Source organism: Quercus robur, chromosome 4 (genome assembly GCF_932294415.1).
Source record: "Quercus robur chromosome 4, dhQueRobu3.1, whole genome shotgun sequence".
Classification (NCBI taxonomy): domain Eukaryota; kingdom Viridiplantae; phylum Streptophyta; class Magnoliopsida; order Fagales; family Fagaceae; genus Quercus; species Quercus robur.
The window spans coordinates 52,431,631-52,451,875 of record NC_065537.1 but is presented as its reverse complement, the minus strand read 5'-3'; the positions used below and the strand labels follow the sequence as shown (position 1 = coordinate 52,451,875).

The 20,245-nt window shown below is 33.5% G+C and overlaps 1 protein-coding gene across 2 annotated transcripts; it reads left to right on the top strand.

The window, feature by feature from the left end:
* The first annotated feature begins 4,409 nt into the window (after positions 1–4,409).
* On the top strand, positions 4,410–18,559 carry LOC126722941 (dihydrolipoyllysine-residue acetyltransferase component 1 of pyruvate dehydrogenase complex, mitochondrial). 2 transcript variants are annotated; one of them, XR_007654077.1, is made up of 24 exons: positions 4,410–4,824; positions 5,724–5,774; positions 6,633–6,687; positions 6,763–6,799; positions 9,677–9,723; positions 9,830–9,874; positions 10,052–10,125; positions 10,449–10,518; positions 10,849–11,037; positions 11,134–11,178; positions 11,294–11,367; positions 11,935–12,004; positions 12,328–12,708; positions 14,098–14,158; positions 14,248–14,292; positions 14,381–14,464; positions 15,844–15,920; positions 15,996–16,058; positions 16,420–16,490; positions 16,573–16,633; positions 17,173–17,233; positions 17,315–17,395; positions 18,059–18,182; positions 18,283–18,559. XR_007654077.1 is itself a non-coding variant. In XM_050426106.1 (23 exons), the coding sequence occupies exons 1-23, from the start codon at positions 4,715–4,717 to the stop codon at positions 18,115–18,117; spliced, it is 1,911 nt and encodes a 636-aa protein (XP_050282063.1). In that variant the 5' UTR covers positions 4,411–4,714; the 3' UTR covers positions 18,118–18,559. The 2 variants fall into 2 exon arrangements, 1 of the variants encoding a protein (XP_050282063.1); XM_050426106.1 differs by having other exon boundaries at positions 4,411–4,824; positions 18,059–18,559.
* Positions 18,560–20,245: the final 1,686 nt, after the last annotated feature.

The following is a 20,245-nucleotide window of genomic DNA, read 5'->3' as shown; positions in this document are numbered from 1 at the left end:
ATAAATATATATATATATATATATAATTCCTTTGGCACAAAAATTAAGAAAGAATTTTAGAGTGATTGGGATTGATGTGAAAAAAAAACAAAAAACAAACGTGAAAAGCCAAGAGACGAGAGAGTCATTAAAGACTTCTACGTGATTTAAGGAAATTTGTATATGTATGTATGGTGTGGTCTTCACTTGACACCTAAATTTAGAAAAATATATTGGGACACATGGCTCAAAATTAGACTCTAATATCATATTAAAATTGGTGTGATCCTCACATGAATCTAGACACATGTCACACAATTAGAGTTCTAATTTGGAATTGCAATCTGGACACGTGGCACAAAATTAGAGTTCTAATTTGAAATTGCAATTTGAGTTTCTCTCTGCTTCACCTATTATTTTATATATAGATTAACTTGCTATACTTGTTCCTTAGAGCATCAGCATTGGTGGTGGCAAAAATTTAACAATTTGGCACCACAAAAAACTACTTTATTTATTTTACCATCTCACTTTACAAAACACCCAACATCATTAGTTTTATTTTAGCATTCAACACTATAAAATATTATAAACAATATAATAAAATAATATATCCACTACAACAATCATTTAATAATTCGAGCTACAATGGAGGACCTAATTAAATATATATATTTTTGTTTAACATTTAAGCTACAGTGCACAAGCTACACATGCAAAGATGGTTATGCACTATAGCTTAACAGCCAAAAATGTTGGTTTTTCCTCCATTAATGTAGCCCATTTTGTTATATTTGGTCGATAAATTTAGCATTTTAGCAATTTACCTTCACCAATACCAATGCTCTAAGAGTATTAGCAATTTAGCACTAGCATACTATTTTTTTTTTTTTTTTTTCTAGTAAATTGCAAATTACATCCCTAAAAAAGTATACCCTTAAAGTTTGGGGGTGTTTGAATTTTACACTTTGAAATTTCAAAATTTGGATTTTACGCCCTGAAGTTTGGGAATGTTTGGATTTTACACCCTAGAGATTCAAAATATGGATTTTATCCCCTAAATTTTAGGGGTGTTTGGATTTTACTCTTTAAATTTTGGAAGTATTTGGATTTTAAACCCTAAAATTTCATAATTGGGGGTGTAAAATCCAAACACCCCCAAACTTTAGGGGGTAATTTGCAATTTATCCTAATTTTTTTATATAAAAAAAATCAAAATAAAGCAAAAAAGTTATATTTCATATTTTAGCTATTCTCACCATCAAATACATTACACCACATATATAATTATTTTTATTTTTATTTTTTTAAATTGTTAAAATATTATTTTCTTACCATTTTTATTTCGCTCTCTTTTGTCATTGCAATCCATAATTGCCACCCATATCATAAAACAAAGAGCATACCTAGTTTGAAAGGGCACGAGGCAATCACCAAAATTTGAGTCCCTAAAATCATTGTTCTCATCAAGCAAGAGGTTTGGGGTTAAGGTCATGGTAGTAGATAACTTGATACATGAGTGGCAAAAAGTACATTGGTCGAGGTTCGGACCTAGCTACACAATATTAGGGTGATATACATAGTGGAGGATGGAGACCTTGCTCTTGATCACACCCTCCATGCTACAACCTACACCACCACCATAGGGGTGTTTAGACCAAACCGGAGCCCAAAAACCCGACCAAACCACCTGACATTGACTTGATTTAAGCCCGATCCGAAGCTCCAATCAGTTGGCAGTGAGTATCCGATTCCAAGAATCGAAGCTGATGGGTCAAGTGGCAAGTTTCCTTCTCCAAAACCCGAGCCACCCGACCTGACCGATGCTATATAAGAAATCCGGTAAGATCAAGCTAAATCTGGCGAGATCTCGACTAGATTTGGTGGGATTAGCCAAATCTTAGCAAATTTCAACAAAAATTTGAAGATTTTGGCAACATTTTATAGATTTCGCGCAAACTTCACCACTGACCGAACTAATCGACCACCACCCAAACTTGAAACCGACTCAACCAATTGATGTTGGTGGTTGGTTTTGGGTCCCTCCGCCTTCCACCTGACGTCGATGAGTCGAGTCTGGGTTAGGTCTAAAATTGAACCGACTTAACTCGTGGACAGGCCTAAGTGAAAAAAAGACAAAAGACTAAAGACTCTCCCATAGTGCCTGCACATGTAACACATGTGCTTGGAGAGCTAATGTTCATGACTTAGGCCATAACAAGCCCAAAACTATGAACTAATAACATAACTCACACTAATAACAAGGAAGCCCATTAGAGATGATCAAATTGATGACAAAAAGAGCAATCACTCACTGGTCCTGAAAGAAAGCCCTTCAAAATCCCATTAATCCATAATGTGCACGCTCAAATTCATTCCCCTTCCATTGGATCAATCTTTCCTCGGGCTTAAACTCATGGGAGCTTCACTCTCACTCGGTCTTGACAAAAAAGTCTCCAAGCCCATCAGACTTGGACTGCGCAATATAAGCCTGGGGTCTGCAAGGCCCGGACTCTCAGTCCCAGTAATTCCAACAAAGAGAAAATAACCTCCTCTTTTTTTTTTTTTTTTTAAGCAACTATTATGAATAGATAAAACATTTTGGGTTTCTTCTTATACCAATGTACTCACTTCACTTGAAGTTTGTTATTTTCTATTGTTTTTCTTAAAATGGTTGACGTGGGCTTTAAGGGGTTGTTTGGATGAGAGAGTTTTGAGTGATATGATTGTGTTTTCATCACTCATCATCCAAAATTTGTGGGACCCACGGAAATTTTTTTTGTTTGGACACCATCACTCATGATCCATGACTCAGTTTCCATCACTCAATTCTCTGATTTTTGAGTTATGAGTTATGGAAACTGAAAACACATTTTAGCTGTTTTCAATTTTCATAACTCATCACTCAATAACATTTTTGTAATTATACACACATGGAGGGATCCACAACCGCAACTTTTGACCTTTGACTTTTTTTTTTTTTTTTTTTTTCTTCACTGATTCTTTCTTAAGTTCTTCGTCTTTTTTTTTTTTTTTTTTTTTTTTTTTCACTGATTCTTTCTTCAGTTCTTCTTCGTCTCTTTCTCTTTTTTTTTTTTCACTGTTCGGTCTTGAATCTTTTTTTTTTTTTTTTTTTTCACTGATCCTTTCTTCAGTTCTTCTTCGTCTCTTTCTCTTCTTTTTTTTTCACTGTTCGGTCTTGAATCTTTTTTTTTTTTTTTCATTGGTTGGTCTTCCGTTCTTTTCCTTTTTTTTTTTTTTCTTCGCTGATTCTTTCTTCACTGATTCGTCTCTTTCTCTTTTTTTTTTTTTTTCACTGTTCGTTCTTGACTCCTTTTTTTTTTTTTTTTTTTCTTCACTGATTCTTTCTTCAGTTCTTCGTCTCTCTCTTCTTTTTTTTTTTTTTTTTTTTTTTTTTTTTTTTTTTTTTTTTCTGGGTTCAATGAGTTTGGTTTTTTTTTTTAATTATTTTTTTTTCTCATTAGGTTCAGTGAATTTAGCTACTGGGGGTTGAAGGAAAAAAAAAAAAATGTAAAAGCTACACAAGGTACAAGTATGGGGCCCACAAATAATTGAAAAATATTGAGTGATGATAAGTGAGTGATGGTGCCAAACAAGATGGGGTGTTTTAAGTGATGAGTGATAAGTAATAAGTGATGAGTGATGAAAACTGAGTGATGAGTGATGGGTGATGAAAACTGAGTGATGAGTGACCATTTTTTTAAACCAAACAAGGCCTAAGCTTGCGAGTTTAGAAATCTGCTGGTACCTATAGCATGGCGAATGACCCTTTTATTTTTTGCGAGAGTTTTGGGCTCCACTTCCCCATACATAGCCCAACTCGGCCCATGCAGTGAAAAACTAAAAAAAGTAACCCACAATTATTCATGATTTATTTAAAACTCATTATTTGGGGAATAACTCAAAAGGTAAAATACTACTTTTTCCAGACCAAAAAAAAAGTAGTAAAAATACTTAAAAGCCAATTTCTTTCCAAAATGTCCTTTTACACACGTACTTCCTGTTGAGAGTGCAAGTAATTTGTAGGGAGTCAGGATCATAACTACTTGGGGGGAGGGTTGTCCCAAAAATCAAAAAGCAAATACTAAAGAGAACAAAAATTTCCACAATTTTTGCCATATCTCACGTGATGTGTTATAAGTGGTTTTTTTTTTTTTTTTTTGAGAGGGAGTGTTATAAGTGGTTTAAGTATGAATATAGCATTTTACCTCCATTAACCGTAACTTATTTATAAAAATTGGTAATTTAAAAAAAAAAAAAATTAGGAGAGAATTATTAATCAATCAATAAAAATAAAAATAATGAAAGAGATTCCCCTACTCCAGTCCAGGGTTGGTAGGGTAGTAAATAGTGAATAGAAGAGAAGAGAAGAGAAGAGTAGTAGATGGCTGGCGCAAGCTACCAAAATGGAGTGCTATACTACTAGTGCTACTTTTTTCCCTTCGCAAGCTGCCCAGGCCGCTACTACTGTGTTTTATTTATTAAAAATCGGCTTCAAATAAATAAATAAATATATAAAAATTAATTTAAATAAGAGAGAAAAATTGTTGAAGAGTCGTAGAACGACAACGAGGACCGTTCTGCACTCGCACTCATCGCTCGCCATTAACGAACGAACGATCGATTTCAACTTCCTCTGTTCGAGCGATTCAAAATTCTCGTTTTTCTGAACAGAAAAAGAAGAGAGAGAGAGACAGTGAAGTAAAAATTGGAAATGGCGCTTTCACGGCTTCGAGGTCCAGTGAAAGAGATCTCTAAGTCTCACGCTCCTTCTTTCTTAAGAGCTCGCTTTCTCTCTTCTTCTTCCTCTAGATCCCTCTCTCGGTACTCTCTCTCTCTCTCTCTCTCTTGAAATTTATTTTCTTTCTTTTTTGGTTTTGGATTATTGCATATGATCGAACTTGTTATTGAGACGATGAGAATTTTGTGAATCTGTTATTGGTTTGTAGAAAGTGGTGTGTACTGATGATATTGATAACTACTCTGTTTTTATTTTAATGTTCTGCAAATTTTATTTGGTGAATTTTGTGCTGCGGCGAGTTTCGGTATCAATTAAGGAGGTAACAGAGAGTGTGATTTCGTATAGAATAGAATGGCGGAAAAGAATAAACTGTGGTCTGGTGATTTTGACTCATTTATTGAGGATTTATAGGCGACTCCAAAATTTTGGGACTAAGGCTTGGTTGTTGTTATTGTAAAAGTTTTGGTATCATAGAGGGTTTATGACTAGATTTGGAGGAGAGAATATTTGAAATGAGCTGCTAGTATGATCAAAGAACTAATTAATGAGTGCACTGTAGTGGATTTATATTGAATTAGGACAAATTTTTCGTTTGACACTAAACAGAACTGGGACAATGCTGGTCAATCGAACAAAGCTGCCAATAAATCATTATGTGTAGTACGAAAACTCAGTAAAAAAGTGTGCTTTTGAAAATTTTAAGAGTGGACGATGGGTTAATGTTACAACGCTCGATGACTTTGACTTGAATATACATAAAAATAAGATGTCAATGGCGATTGTGTTTCCTTTACACGTCAATGTTCTTCTAACAATTTAAATGATTGCTTCTCAACTAATCTAGAAGAATTCTTTATATTTTCACTTATCAGGGAATATATATGTATCACTCTTATTGTTTTGAATGCATATTGCCTGGTATTTTTCTCTATAGAGCTGCATAATTGATCTTATAATGTGCTGTTTTATCCTGCTGGTGCAGCCCTCCCTGTGTTCAAAATTCTCTTGTGGGTGGTCATGACTCTCTATTAAGGTTTGCATTCATCAGCTTTTTGTTTATCATTTGTTTGCAAATTCAATTACTATTTCTTTACATGGTTTTATGATTCATAAAATCCGTATTCACTTTCTCTTGGAAATCGTGACTGTCTTGAAGCACTTGTTATTTAACTTGAGGAGTAAAGATGTTACCCCTTTTTCAATGAATGTACTTTGAATTTATTGGGCATTTAGTCTTTACAACTCAAAAGGGTAAAGTTGTTTTGGCTTGGGCATATTGCCATCAAAACTTAGTTGCATTGATACTTGAAAGTTGAAACTAAGCCAAGCTAGGATCATCAGCTTAGGAACCAGTTTAATCCAACCTCGCAGATAAATTTAGGACAGACCTAAGATGGCAAAAGGACTAGCTATAAACTTGTCTGGTCCTTACCCAAGTTTCCTATTACAGCTTGAGGTGGTAAATTACAGTATAAAGAAGATTATGTTAAATTTGTTATCCTCAATAATTTATAATAATTTATCTTTCTTTTTATATGTGTTTTTGCATTTGTGACCTCAATTGCATAAGCTTGAACAAGCTCTTACCTTTCCAGATGTAGTTAGAGATTGTCCACGTAGTATGATGGATGTTTTGTTAGTCTTGTGACCCTCTATGAATTTTTTATCCATCTTTCATTTGTATGCCTGTATGCATATCTTGAAGGCATTCAGCATAGAACCAAAACAATGTTACTTACCAAAAAAAAAAAAAAAAAAAGTTGTAGGGAAAACCCAAAATTTTATTCAGGGGCTATTTGGCTTTGTCTTGTCGGACTCACTCAGCTGTCACTCCTAGATATTTATTTTATTTTATTTTAATTTCTTATTTACTGACAATGAAATTAATCAGGCCCGCATCTTTATTTATGCTCACTGGAGTTCAAAATAATTCTTTAAAACTAAAGGTTAGTGTTTGAAATGTATTGGTAAATAGCTCTTCATACCAAGGATGTCTTCTGATACCATTACATTTTTTTCAGCTGTGGGTTGGTGGTATCAAGCACTTCTCTTCCGCAGGTATATGTCTTCTCCATTCAGTTACAACTCTCTGCTTGTCTTTGACAGAATAATGCTTTAGTGATTAAAATCAGCATATCTTATTAGCTTAAACTTTTGGGACGAGTGGTAGCTTATCATGGTAATTAAATTGTAAAATATGAGGCATTAGGTTTGAGAGGGGGGGGGGGGGGGGAAGGGGGAGAGACATTTGATAAAAGTTTTAGTGCTTTGTTAATTAGTCCCTTGCCTTAGCACATATTTAGAAAGCAGTGCACTTTTGAAGATTTGGAAGGCATAGGGAGGCAACTTTTACTAGTTCATTATATGAGTGGTTGCGTTCAAGGGGCTTAGAAATAGTGATTCCATTGCATCATTCATAGAGTAATTACCTTTTTGTAGATAATTCTTTTTATTGTAATTCTTTAGAATTCTCTGTGTCTTTTATACATATAGTAGTTTCTTTTCAATAAAATTATTCTTACCTATATATATAACCAAAAGAACACCTTTATGCTAATATTAAAAATAACAAGGGCAATTCTAATGTTCCCCCTCAAGCTGGAGCATACACATCAAACGTGCTTAGTTTGAAAGACAGTGTTTGCAATGAGGCACAAGCTAACGACTTCGTGAGAATTCCACCCATAGAATTATCTAAGAGAACATAGGGAGTGGCAATCTGTTGCCACATTAATAAATCTAAAATAAAGTGATAGTCAACCTTGATATGTTTGGGACGCTCATGTAAAATACGATAGTAGCGTGGTTGTCACTGACTATTTGCATAGGAGTAGGAGCATCAATATCCATGTCATGAAGGAGAGAGCAAACCCATAACATCTTGGAAGCAGTATGAGCCATGACTTGGCATTTAGCTTTGGCAATAGAATGAGTGATATTTGGAAATAACTTCCCAAACAATTAGCGGTATTGACCAACATCATAAAACAGTTTGTTAATAAAAAGATTTAAAATAATCATAAATAGAACACTGGAAATCATACCCCCAAGTGCAATGACTTTAAATAGATCTAATTATGGGTGAGTAGACTACTTCAAACCAAAGAAAGCCTTGTGCATTCAACAAACATGTGTTCACTACTAGTAACAACATATCCAGGGGGTTGATCCATGTATATTTCGTCTTGAAGTTCTCCATGAAGGAAGGCATTTTTTATATTAAATCGATATAATGGCCAAGAATGACTGACTGTGACAGAGAGCAGTATGGTTTGAATTATATTTTGTCTTGTGCATAACCTTAGACTGTTCAAATTTGAAAGTATATCTCTGTTGCTTTTACTTAGAATTAACCTTACTCTCGGTCTGTCATGGAAAAGTCTTGCACATGTCTCTGTAAGCAATGTAAAATAAATTAAGGACTTATCAATTCTTTTCATACAAAGTTCTGAAATGTTTCTCTTTTTCAAACTTATTAGATTTCATTGATCATTGTAACTTTGGAGTTTAATTATGATATACCTTTGGTACACGTCCTATGTAGTGCACTCCATTTTCTTTACTCAATTAAATTTATTATTCATAAAAAAAGGGCTTATCGATTCTTGGCAAAAGCATACTTCTGATAAGAATTTTGCTTTTCATTCTTCCAATTATTCATATGTCCTCAATGTTTTCAATTGATGTTCTTCCATTACGGAAATTATCCAAAAACAAAAAATTGGAAAAGAAAAGAAATCCTTCATATCTCTCAAGGATTACTTCTCTTCTCTTTAAACTTCCATAAATTTCTAAGTATCATAATTTTTCATTATAATCCCCCTCGTATAGAACCCAAATTAATTCTTTAAAATAATTTTTTTAATATTTTGTTTATCATTTTAGAGGCTTATAAGTTCCGTGACATGATTGTTGGTGCAATGTCACATATCACCTTCTCTCTTATTTATTAGTATGAATGTTCATCAAATGGTGTCTTCTTCTTGTTTTGATTTTGTTTAACTTTATTCTAGTTCTGATATATACCAGATTAGTGTTAGTTTTTTGTTTGTTTGTTTTTATTTTTTTGGTTTCCTTGCAGTATGATTTTACAACGATTAATATTATCTAATGATGAAAATACTCTACTGTGCATGCTTAATCATGTGTGTAAGTGAATTATATTCTGACTTTCATCATCAAGTGTAGGGGTGTGCAGAAAACCCACCGATCCACCAAACCCGACCCAACCCGACCCGACCCACCAGGTTGGGTCGGTTTTTAAGGCTTGGTGGGTTGGGTTGGGTTACCAAAAAAATTATTATAGTGGGTCGGGTTGGGTTTGGATCATAAAATTACAAACCCGCCAAACCCGACCCGACCCGACCCACCTATATTTAATATATATTTAAAATATATTTTATATTTTATAATTTTTTTTAAAAAAATCAATTGTAGGGCACTTATATATATATATATATGTATACATATATATTTAAATATATATATTATATATTTAATAATTTGCATTTCCTCAATTCCTTCTACTAATAATAATTTAATATATATATATATATATAATATTATATAATTAATAAATTTTTTTAAATAACCAATTTTTCCTATCCTATATAAAAGCCAATTAGTTCACACAAATTCTAATAAATTACTATTGTTGTTTAGTCATTAGTGTTGAGCCTTCAAGGAGTTACATTGATACTAATCTTTAGGTTTTTTTAATATATTAATATTTATATTTTTTTTCTACTCAATTTAATAATAAATAAAAAATTGTCAAACCCATGGGTTCAACCCGACCCAACCCGACCCACGTGGGTTGGGTTGGGTTGGGTTGAATTTTTTTTGACCAACCATGGTGGGTTGGGTCAAAAAATTCCCTCAACCTGACCCAACCCGACCCATGCACACCCCTAATCAAGTGGATTGTTATTGCAGATTCTTCACATACAGTACTCCAAATGCCAGCTATGTCTCCTACAATGGTAAAATATGCAAGGAGTTGATTTTAGATGTTATCCACATGCGTGTGTTGTTCTTTTTGTTGCTTCCAAGAAGTTTTGCAATCTTAATTGTTACTCTTTTGTGCAGAGCCAAGGTAACATTGCAAAATGGCGAAAGAAAGAAGGAGATAGGGTCAGTTATACCAAAAGTTTCATATAGTTTTGAAAGATTAAAGCTTAGTTATTTTCAATTCAATATACTTAAAGATAATTGTTGAAAAATAAATCCTTCCTCTTAATGAAGTGGGGATCAATTTAGTTATTTCATTATTAAATTTGTGTTGTCCTGACTGTTGATTTAATTTAACAGATAGAAGTGGGTGATGTACTATGCGAAATTGAGACTGACAAAGCCACTCTTGAGCTAGAAAGTCTTGAGGAGGGGTAATGTTTATTTGCTACGTTGGAAAATGTATAATACTTGAATGCGTGTTGCACATCAGCTACTAAAGAAAGGAATTGTTTAGTAACCACTCTTCACGTTAGATGTTTCATTTGGCATTGGCAATAAGAATGTTTTCTTTCTAGATTGGTCATCTGTTCCCTTCCTGTTTACTTTGTAAATAGTTTGCTTCATATCTGTTTCCTGGGTCTTCAGTTCTTTTGTATTCTATGTTGATCAGAACTACATAAAGGTGCAAATTCTGATCCATCCTAAAATGCTTACCACATCTGTTCTTGGATGGGTAATGGGTTAAATTCTGCAGGTTTCTGGCTAAGATATTGGTACCTGATGGTTCAAAAGATGTGCCTGTTGGACAACCTATTGCAATAACGGTAATTTATGATAATCCTTTATGAAAGATTGCCATTTCTTTTTCATGAAAATCCTATTGCAGTAATTTTATTTACTTTGTAAAGATATTAAATATTTTTGGGAAAGTTAATATCATTTTAATGTGACACTGCTGTTTTAATAGTTTCTGTATTAACCATTCAAGTATTTAATTATTGTAAAAACTAAATTAGGCACGTGCCAATGAGCAATAGCTCAACTGGCACTTCCTTTCTTTATAATGGGTTGGAGGGTGAGGTCTTGAATCTATTGGGTGTGTGTGTAGTTTGCTAGTAAAAGAAGAAAAAAACTAACATTTGTGCATTTACTAGGTTGAGGATCTAGATGATATCCAAAATGTCCCTGCTACTGTGGCAGGTGGATCTGAGATTAAAGAGGAAACAACAAATCAGAATGTGAAAAATGAGAACAAAGTACAAGAGAAAAGTTCAATTAAGACAAGTGCATCTGCGCTTCCTCCTCATATTCTTGTTGAAATGCCTGCATTATCCCCAACTATGGTAAGAAAAATTGGATGTTAGTTTCTGCTCAGATTATCATGCTAAATTTTATTTCTTCTGGGTGAAGCTTAAGTTTGCTTTTGTATGTATGCACAGAATCAGGGAAACATTGCGAAGTGGCTAAAGAAAGAAGGAGACAAGGTTTGTTGTGTTTAATATATTTTAAATCTGTTGTTGAACTACTTCTTGTTTCTCATTTAGGGGATACAGAATAATTGCATTAAAATGCCTCTTGATTGTTTACTCAAACTAACAGATCAATGTGGGTGATGTTATATGTGAGATAGAGACAGACAAAGCTACCCTTGAATTCGAATGTCTTGAAGAGGGGTAATGTTCTTTCCTTATGTTAGGATTATTGTGTTGCAGTTTGTTTGATGTTAAATATTTGTGTCTTAACATGGTATTTGGTTACTTGTAGAATAGATCACCATTTATTTTGCATGTCTGATCAGTGTGAGGAAGTGACTGATATTGTTGTTAAAAACTGATTCATTGTGTCCAAATTGTGACTTTAATAAAGTAGAAATGCAATATAACCATGGTCATGTAGGCATACGTGTGAATGCGTTTCACAGAATAAAAGGGCTTTGTTGGGTGTCTTTGTTAAGTAGTCCTAGTTGTTTTTAACTGGTAGTTGTAAAGTTTAAAGAATGGGAAAAGGCTAGGGAACCAAAGCCTTTATGTATATTATTTTATCACCCTCTCTCTTTCCCTTAAAATAGCTTGCTTTGGTTCCATCTTTGAGTTTAGAACTTTTGAATTTAATGCTAATGCCAGTTTTTTGGGATGTTTCTTCTTATTGGTATGTAGGCATTTGAATCATTAATAATGAAGCCCTTTATTTGTTACTTTTAACATGTTTGCTTACATTTTTAAATGGAATATTGTGTTTAGGTACTTGGCTAAGATACTAGCACCTGAAGGTTCAAAGGATGTGGCTGTGGGTCAACCTATTGCAATAACAGTAAGTGTGATAATGCTTGTACAAATGTATAACATACTTTTGACCTTAGCAACTTTCAGCCAATGCTTTTATAGCTGAGCTGTAAGGCATCTGTAAGCTTGCTAATGGTTCCAGCCTGCACATGTAAAGGGTTGACATTATTCTAGTCTAAATTTTAATATGTTTTATTGCCCCCCAAAAAGAAATGTAGAGGGTGCTATTAATTGCCAGTTAAATTGATTAATAGCTACAGTTTCTTTCTGCACTGTTACTTTATGGATGTGTCATCCTTTAAACTAGCCACTTATACTTTATGCAATCACCATTGCCTATTGTTTTGCAAGGTTGAGGATCCAGCTGATATTGAGACAGTAAACAATAGTGTTAGCAGTGGTTCTGAAATCAAAGAGGCAAAGCCAACGCATCGTGATGATGGAAATGAAGCTAAAGCTCATAAAACAAGTGTTGCGAGGATCAGTCCATCTGCAAAGTTGCTAATTATAGAATATGGATTGGATTCATCATCATTAAAGGCATCAGGTTCTCATGGTACGCTGCTCAAGGGGGATGTTTTAGCCGCAATTAAGTCAGGAAAAGGATCTTCATCTAAAGAGAAGACACTCCCATCACCTCAAAAAGCTTCTCCCACTGTGTCAACAGATTCAAGGTCTCACATAAAGCAGTCAGATTCTTTTGAAGATCTGCCTAATAGTCAAATACGCAAGGTTGGTTTTGTTGAACTAGTAATTAGATTTGAGCAATATTTTCTGTTTAGAATGTCCTTTTATATGTGTTTTGTGGATTCCAAGATTGGAGAAGTTTAAGAGACAACAATACAGCATCCCAGGTGCATTGTTGCTGTCTCATATATTTGATAATCCAAGTGTTTAAAATATTTTTCATATAGTTGATGAGTACTTGTTAAATTAAAAGAAAATCCATAAATGGCTCCAAGGCTAGCCTTGCTGGTGGCCTAGAGTATGGGGTATTTAAGAATTACATGATTATAATGTAAATTAGAATTGTGAGAAGGGAATAATATATATATTTAATATAAGTTGAGTAAAAAAAAATGCTTTCATGAGAAGTACATGGCAGCAACTAATAGAGGACATTGTGGGAAAAAGTTGGATAAGATGGTCTAGAGAAGATTATGCACTAGAAGCAGGAATAATTTGGTTCAAGTGCATGCAACTCAAAGGCAAGGGTAAGGGCCGAGAAGAACCACGGTCAAGGCAATTAGAAAAAGATTGTGGCCTTATGTTCTTGCCTTAGGTAGCATAGAACAATAAAAAAGGATTCTACGAATGATTATTAGTGGTTGGAATGAGAATTCATTGACTTGTCTTTACATGGAACTTGGTATATATGCTAGGGAATTTGTATAAAGAGATACGTTTTGTTAGAATAATGGTTAAATGATTCAATTTACCGTTTCCTAATAGTTTAATTTTTTGGGAAAAGTGGAGTTTATCTTGGTATTAGAGTAGGTGGTCTCGAGTTCGAACTAGATCTCCACTCTTCCTCAACTTTTAAAAGATTAAAAATCCCATTTCTTGGGCCCCACTTATTAATGGGAGTTTGGGCCTACGTGTGAGGGGGAGGTGTTAGAATAATGATTAAGGGGGTGTTTGATAGAGTAGTTTGAGAATTGTTGTTTGGAGTTTTTTGAAATACGTGTGGGTGAAAAAGTGTATGGAAATGTGTGTAATGTTGTTTAAAATGTGAAAATGTGAGTTTGAACTCACTCACCAAACAGGCCTTAAATGACTCTATTAGCAATATAGGAAGAGGTTTAGTTCTACAATCAGTTACCTAAAGCAACTAGTCTAGGGCAGCAAAATAGGAAGAGGTTTAGTTCTACAATCAATTACCTAAAGCAACTAGTCTAGGGCATGATTTTAGACTTAATGTTTAAATTGAATGTCAGCCTAATTAAATGCCACCAAAAGCATAACATTTGAGCTTCAAAATCTCTGATATTTAGACTATTTTGAATGTCTCTTTTGTTTTTGTTTTTGTTTTTTTTTGTTTTTTTTTTTGGGGGGGGGGGGGGGGGGTGATTAAATAGTAGTTTATAGTGATTGTGCTGTAATATCATTGTTGTTTTTCAGGTAATAGCCAGAAGGTTATTGGAATCGAAACAAAATACACCACATTTATATTTATCATCAGGTTCTGAAGCTCTACAGTTGATAATGTGAATACTCTATGGTTGTTAATATAAAATGATATATCTAAAATATTAAAATGATGTTTGTCAGATGTTATACTGGATCCTCTTCTTTCTCTTAGAAAGGAACTTAAAGGTACGGAATAAGTTTCAAATCTATTAATTCAGTTTCTTGGGCATATATGTACTCTCTGTGATCATTCATTTTACTTCCTCAATTACAGAGAAGCATGATGTTAAAGTTTCAGTGAATGACATCGTCATCAAAGCTGTAGCTGTGGCACTGAGAAATGTACCGGAAGCAAATGGTAAAGACATACCAGTTATATAATGGTCAAGTAAATTCGTTGATGCACATATAATTGGTGGCAGACGTTTTTTGTTGCCAGATAGTAGAGTCAATCCTGGAAATTGTAATTCTTATCAAAAAAGACGGTAGAGTCATCTAGAAAATCAAATTGTACTTATTTTTTGATAATTAAATCAAATTGGACTTCTTTTATATAAAGAAAAATGGAGCATTGAGAAAATATTTGATGTCAGTCTTTAGGGAAACAGGCTGTGCCAAAACATATATAAACCCGTATTTTTCTTGATTATTTAATCCCAAAAGGTTGTAGAAAACCCAATATCTTGACCAAGAAATAGAGAAAAGCTGATTCTCCTATATTTTCATGCCCTGCTATTACTTATAATTGTTGTTTTTTTTTTGCTCTGCTTGTGTATTTTTTTTTTAATTCCAACTATTGTAGGTTTGAGGGAAAAAAAAGAATTTTTTTTTTTTTTTGGATAGGGGATGTCAGCTTGATCTGAGGGTGGTCAATGAACAAGGAAAAGATTATCTTTAGTTGCATCTGAAATGTTTTAATTGAATACTCAGTATTTGTTGATCTGAAGGCTGTCAATGAATAAACAATAAAATGATTAGATTTTAGTTATATCTGAATGTATAAAACTAATACACTTTCTCTTCGTGTGCTTGTTTGCTGATTGTCATTTTCATTGAGTTTGTAACTATTTTTCTCTATCATTCCTGCAACCTCTCACTTGTCATTAGCCCACTAATTAATACGGATGCTCTTTTCCACCACACTGGCTTGTATTAGCAACAAGCTTCTCTGAAATATGTAACCACTGTACACAATCGCACACCCTTGGTGCAATGGTCACTCTACAAGTATAAGTGCTTGTAGGGTGTGAGAGGTAAGGGCCGTGGTTCAAATTTTCAGGAGGGAGTTTCACACATATATATACTTAGATTACTCTAGAGTAGAATTTCTATCTTGTATAAAAATTAAAAAAAAAAAAAAAAAATCATTTAGTCTACTTTTCTAAAACCTATAAAAAAAAAAAGAAATATGTGTTATAGATATACATCTGAAGTTTAGGAGTATTTCAATTTTCTTGCATTAAATTCCACACCAGTATCTGTTTCCCAATGTTTCTTGTGTATTATTATTGGTCAGGTTGATGAATTTGAGGTAGAAAAAATTTCCCCAATGTTATATTGTTGTATAATACTTGGAACTTCATTTCTTTCTACTGCTGGCAGGATCTACTGAGTAAGCATGCATACATACAAATATGCGTGTGTTTTATCTATGTTCATTTTGACTCTAGACTCTAAAACAGCAATTTAGTCAGTAATATTCTGATTCTGAAATTTTGTTCTCTTGATGCATGTCAGCTTACTGGAATGCTGAGAAAGGAGAAGTCATTTTATGCGATTCTGTTGACATTTCGATTGCAGTGGCAACAGAGAAGGTATGAATACTATATCAACAATTGTGGCTTTGAAGTTTTTAACAGTGCCTAATGTCATCCTGTTGTATTGCCTAGGGATTGATGACTCCAATAGTGAGGAATGCAGATCAGAAGACCCTATCTTCAATATCCTTGGAGGTACTCTATTGTAATTTGAGTAGTTTTTAGTTTGATCACTTCAATTTGGGTTCCTTTTACAATTCCAGTCTTTCCTTGTGTTTTTCTTTTTCCTCCAATGGGGGAAAAATCTGCTTGAATGCAGTTGCACTTTGGAAGCATGCATCAATTTATTATTTCCTCTTTATTGCTATGATGTCCAAAGAAGTTAGTGTGGAATCTGCTGCAGGAAAATGATTGATACAAAAACATAGAATTTGAAGTTATTTAAATCCACTGCTCAACAGGAAAAAAGTTGTTCTAGATCCACCTTTTCTTGTTAATCATCCATTCAAATTTAATATGGATCATTGTCAATTTCTCTGCTGATATTTGGCTTCAGATCAAGGAATTAGCTGAGAAGGCAAGGGCAGGGAAGCTTTCACCAAATGAATTCCAAGGAGGAACTTTTAGGTGAATATATCATGCTAGGGACCTAATTACTCTTTCGTTTTCTAAAATAGTTAAAATTTAAATTGTTCTATTCTTTATGCAGCATTTCAAACTTGGGAATGTTTCCAGTGGATCAATTTTGTGCAATTATAAATCCTCCACAGGTTCTCTCTCTCTCTCTGAGTGAGCCTAAATTTACTTATTTCTCTGTTTGGTTATTAACTTTACAAGTGATGATATCAGCTCTAGAACAAGCGATTGGTAAAATTAATTTTATCTGTGTTAAAAATGATAGTGCTATTTTTGTTTCGGAAAATGAAAAGCTGGTTTTTTTTTTTTTTTTTTTTTAATAACAGAGGAAGATCTAAGAGGCATTTTGAGATATCAAATGATTAAATGCACATTGTTTTTGGGTTCCTGTCAGTTCAATAATCTTCATGTTCATACACAGCAAACAATTCTTCACCTTTTGCTGAATGCAGCCTGTATACATGAAACAATTGACAAGAATTTGTGCTGCCAAATCTTGTGGTTTTTTTTATATTTGTTTATTTTTATAATCTTCTTCTTCTTTTCCATTTTCAGAAAATAGAAAATGCCTTTCAAAAAGAAACCAAATTGACCCTTAGAGTACTCTGTTCTACATTTAGTTGGCATTGCATGCTGTAAATGTCTCTTGTATAAATTTGTTTACTTCCTGCAGGCTGGTATCCTTGCTGTTGGTAGAGGCAACAAAGTTGTTGAAGTAGTAATTGGAAGTGATGGTAAGAAATTTGTTGTTTTCTACACTGAATGTTATATGCTTTTAGTGACAGGTTAGATGACGTGAATTATTTTTTACCCAGGAGTCGAAAGGCCTGCAGTTGTCACAAAAATGAACTTAACGTTATCTGCTGATCATCGTGTTTTTGATGGCAAAGTTGGAGGTACAATCTTTGCTATCCTATTTGTGAGGTTGTGTGCTAATGTTTGACATGAATCTTTTCATCAATCACCAATCCATTGCTTCTAATTTAGGAGGCTGCCTCATAAATGATTAATCTTGCACAAACTCTGTTTAGCACAATTGACAACAGTGAACTATTTGGCTTCTTCTTGAGCCTTCTGGTTTTGTAGTCAAAGTGACACGCCAATCATGACATGGGGCCACAGTTGACTTATCGGAGAAGTTAGCTACTATGTTGCCCCTGTATTGGGTGACAGATCATGTATATCCGTGAATGTGGCATGGTGCTATGGGTGAATGACAAATTGGGGAGGCTCATTATAGATAGTAACTAAAACCTTATTGAGATTGATAACCAGTGAACCTGAAGACGTAACTTTTTTTGTTGGGTACAACCAGTCTCGAAATATGCACCAATTTCTCATTGCTGTTATCAGACAAATTCAGACCTGATAAAGGGTTCTGATTTATCTTCTTGTTTAAATGTTTACTCTTATATTGTCTTGATCATTAGCTATCCTTGGGATGATTTGATATATAAGCAGTTGAGAAGGACCTATTGAAGGTCATGATAACAAAGTTTCGTCCCTATTCATATTTTTTGACTACTTACTTATCAGGTTAATGCTATTCTATCTTGCAGGAGCATTCCTCTCAGCTTTGGGTTCAAACTTTAGTGATGTCCGACGACTTCTTTTGTAATAACATGAGAAAAGCCATGAAATTAATTAATGGGGGCTTCCAAGAGATCAACTACAGTGGCGGATGTAATTTAGTCAAATTTTTTTTTTTCTTCAGATTAACATGTTATTTTTCTTCCTGGAATACCCCAGCCCGAAACATTCTGCTTTTGTTGTACCATCTCAGTCAGAGGATTTTTGCTGGTTCCTTGAATCCAACTTCCCCATAGAGAACTGAATTGTTGAGGAGCATAAACCATGAGGTTTGGCATGATTTTAGGTTTCAAATATCTAGGTTTTTCTGAACAAGAAAACAACAGAAATGTTCCAAGGTTTGTTTTGATGCTTTTCGTCATCAAACATAATTCTGTAGCTTTACGTTCCATTTTTTGGAATAATTAATTATGTATAAAGAGCTACAGAAAATAAACTTCTATATCAATGAGTTAATTCTTATTTGTGCAGTATTCAATCTCCCCCCCCCCCCCCCCCCCCCAATTTATTTATTTATCATTATTGATAGTGATTTGGTGAAATCTTAACTGTGTTGCTTGTGCCAGTAGTACCTAAATGAGACCAAAGCTTGATCCGAATCTTTGTTCTCGATACTGTGTTAAGTGTTTTTGTTGTATATGTAGATAATATTAACCAAAGCATTCTACGGCTACAATTTTGAGAAAGACCATTGACGGGCTGCTACTTTCCCAGTGCGGGAAGGTCAAGACGTTAGTGACTTGATGATAGGGAATTCGATGACCGAAGCCTTGAAGTCGTAAATAGAATGGCTCAAAGATTGTGGAATTCTTTGGTGATTTTGAAGTTTTTAACTCAGAGAGAAGGTGTAATGAACTAGGCACTGTCACGTAGATAAAACATGTCTGAAAATACAAACAACCTGCACCTGGAAAGAAAGATCGCAATTTATGAGCAATGCATAGGGACACACAGGTTTGATTAGTCGTTTGTGACAAAGGTTCAGAAACAAGACGAGGATCGAATGAACTAAATGAATGATTTATTGGTTTTATCAACGGTTCATTGGTTGCCCATAAGTTTAATATTTTAAGTAATGAGTATATTTCTTAATTTAAAAATGGTTAAAATACCAAAATTTTTACAAACAAAGAAAAAATAGAAAATATCAACACAAGAAGAAAAAAAGAAAAAAAGAAAAGAAGAAGATATGAACTTCTAATCAAGACCAAGGATAATCATTCTTTTAAATTATGTAAATATGTATGTTGTCTCAATATCATTAAGTAATAACGTTAAAAAAAGAAAGAAAAAAAGATGCAAATTGAATGTATGGTATGCTATTACTATTTCTAATTTACGGAAAGTTTAACGAAAAAATTAATAGATTTTTGTTTTATAACCAAAAGAAAACTAAAAAATTAAATGAAACCAAATCATAAATAATAAAATGACCAAAATGTTAAATTTTGTGTACTAGACAAATTACCCTGTACTAAATGACAAGATACCAAAGCCTCTTTTAACTTGTTGACAAAATGATATTTATACGTGAAGTTAGTAAGTGGGAGTGCTTTTGAGATTTAAATGACTTAAACACTAACTCCAGCTGTTGATTATTAAGGCCTCATGAGCTGAGATCCATGAGGTCTAGGGTTAAAACTTCCTATCTAGCATCTTAGGGCCACCCAATATTATAATAAACGAGTCAAGTTGAGTCGAGTTTTAAAGTTTAGGATTGTTTTTTAATTTTATTTCAAACATGAGACGAACTTGAGTTCATCATTAAACTAGATTAAATGTTCAAGCTTGGGTCATTTTCTTATTCCAACTTGTAAACAAGTCACTTGATTAATTTATTCTCTTCTTGTATATAATAATACCAAGACTAAAATTTCCCCATTCTCAAATCTATGCTAATAGCTAATAACGAGATTATAGTTAAAATTATATTGTTTTAGTTAATTAGAAATAATAGTTTCCGTTTATGAACTTATAAAATTATATTCACCTACCTTTTATTGTTAAAAATTATGTATAAATATAATACAAAATGGACTATATAAATAATCAATAAACTACAAATTATAATTTTATATCTTTTAAACTTATTTACAAACTTACACAATTCAATCTCAAGTCTACATATAAGTATATTTTTAGACAAATATATATTA

Excerpts from the sequence above, each read along its gene's own strand:
- LOC126722941 (XM_050426106.1), top strand. The coding sequence starts at position 4,715 with ATGGCGCTTTCACGGCTTCGAGGTCCAGTGAAAGAGATCTCTAAGTCT. Across the intron at positions 14,465-15,843 it reads AAATGTACCGGAAGCAAATG|CTTACTGGAATGCTGAGAAA; the intron begins GTAAAGACATAC and ends GATGCATGTCAG. Across the intron at positions 17,234-17,314 it reads AGTAGTAATTGGAAGTGATG|GAGTCGAAAGGCCTGCAGTT; the intron begins GTAAGAAATTTG and ends TTTTTTACCCAG.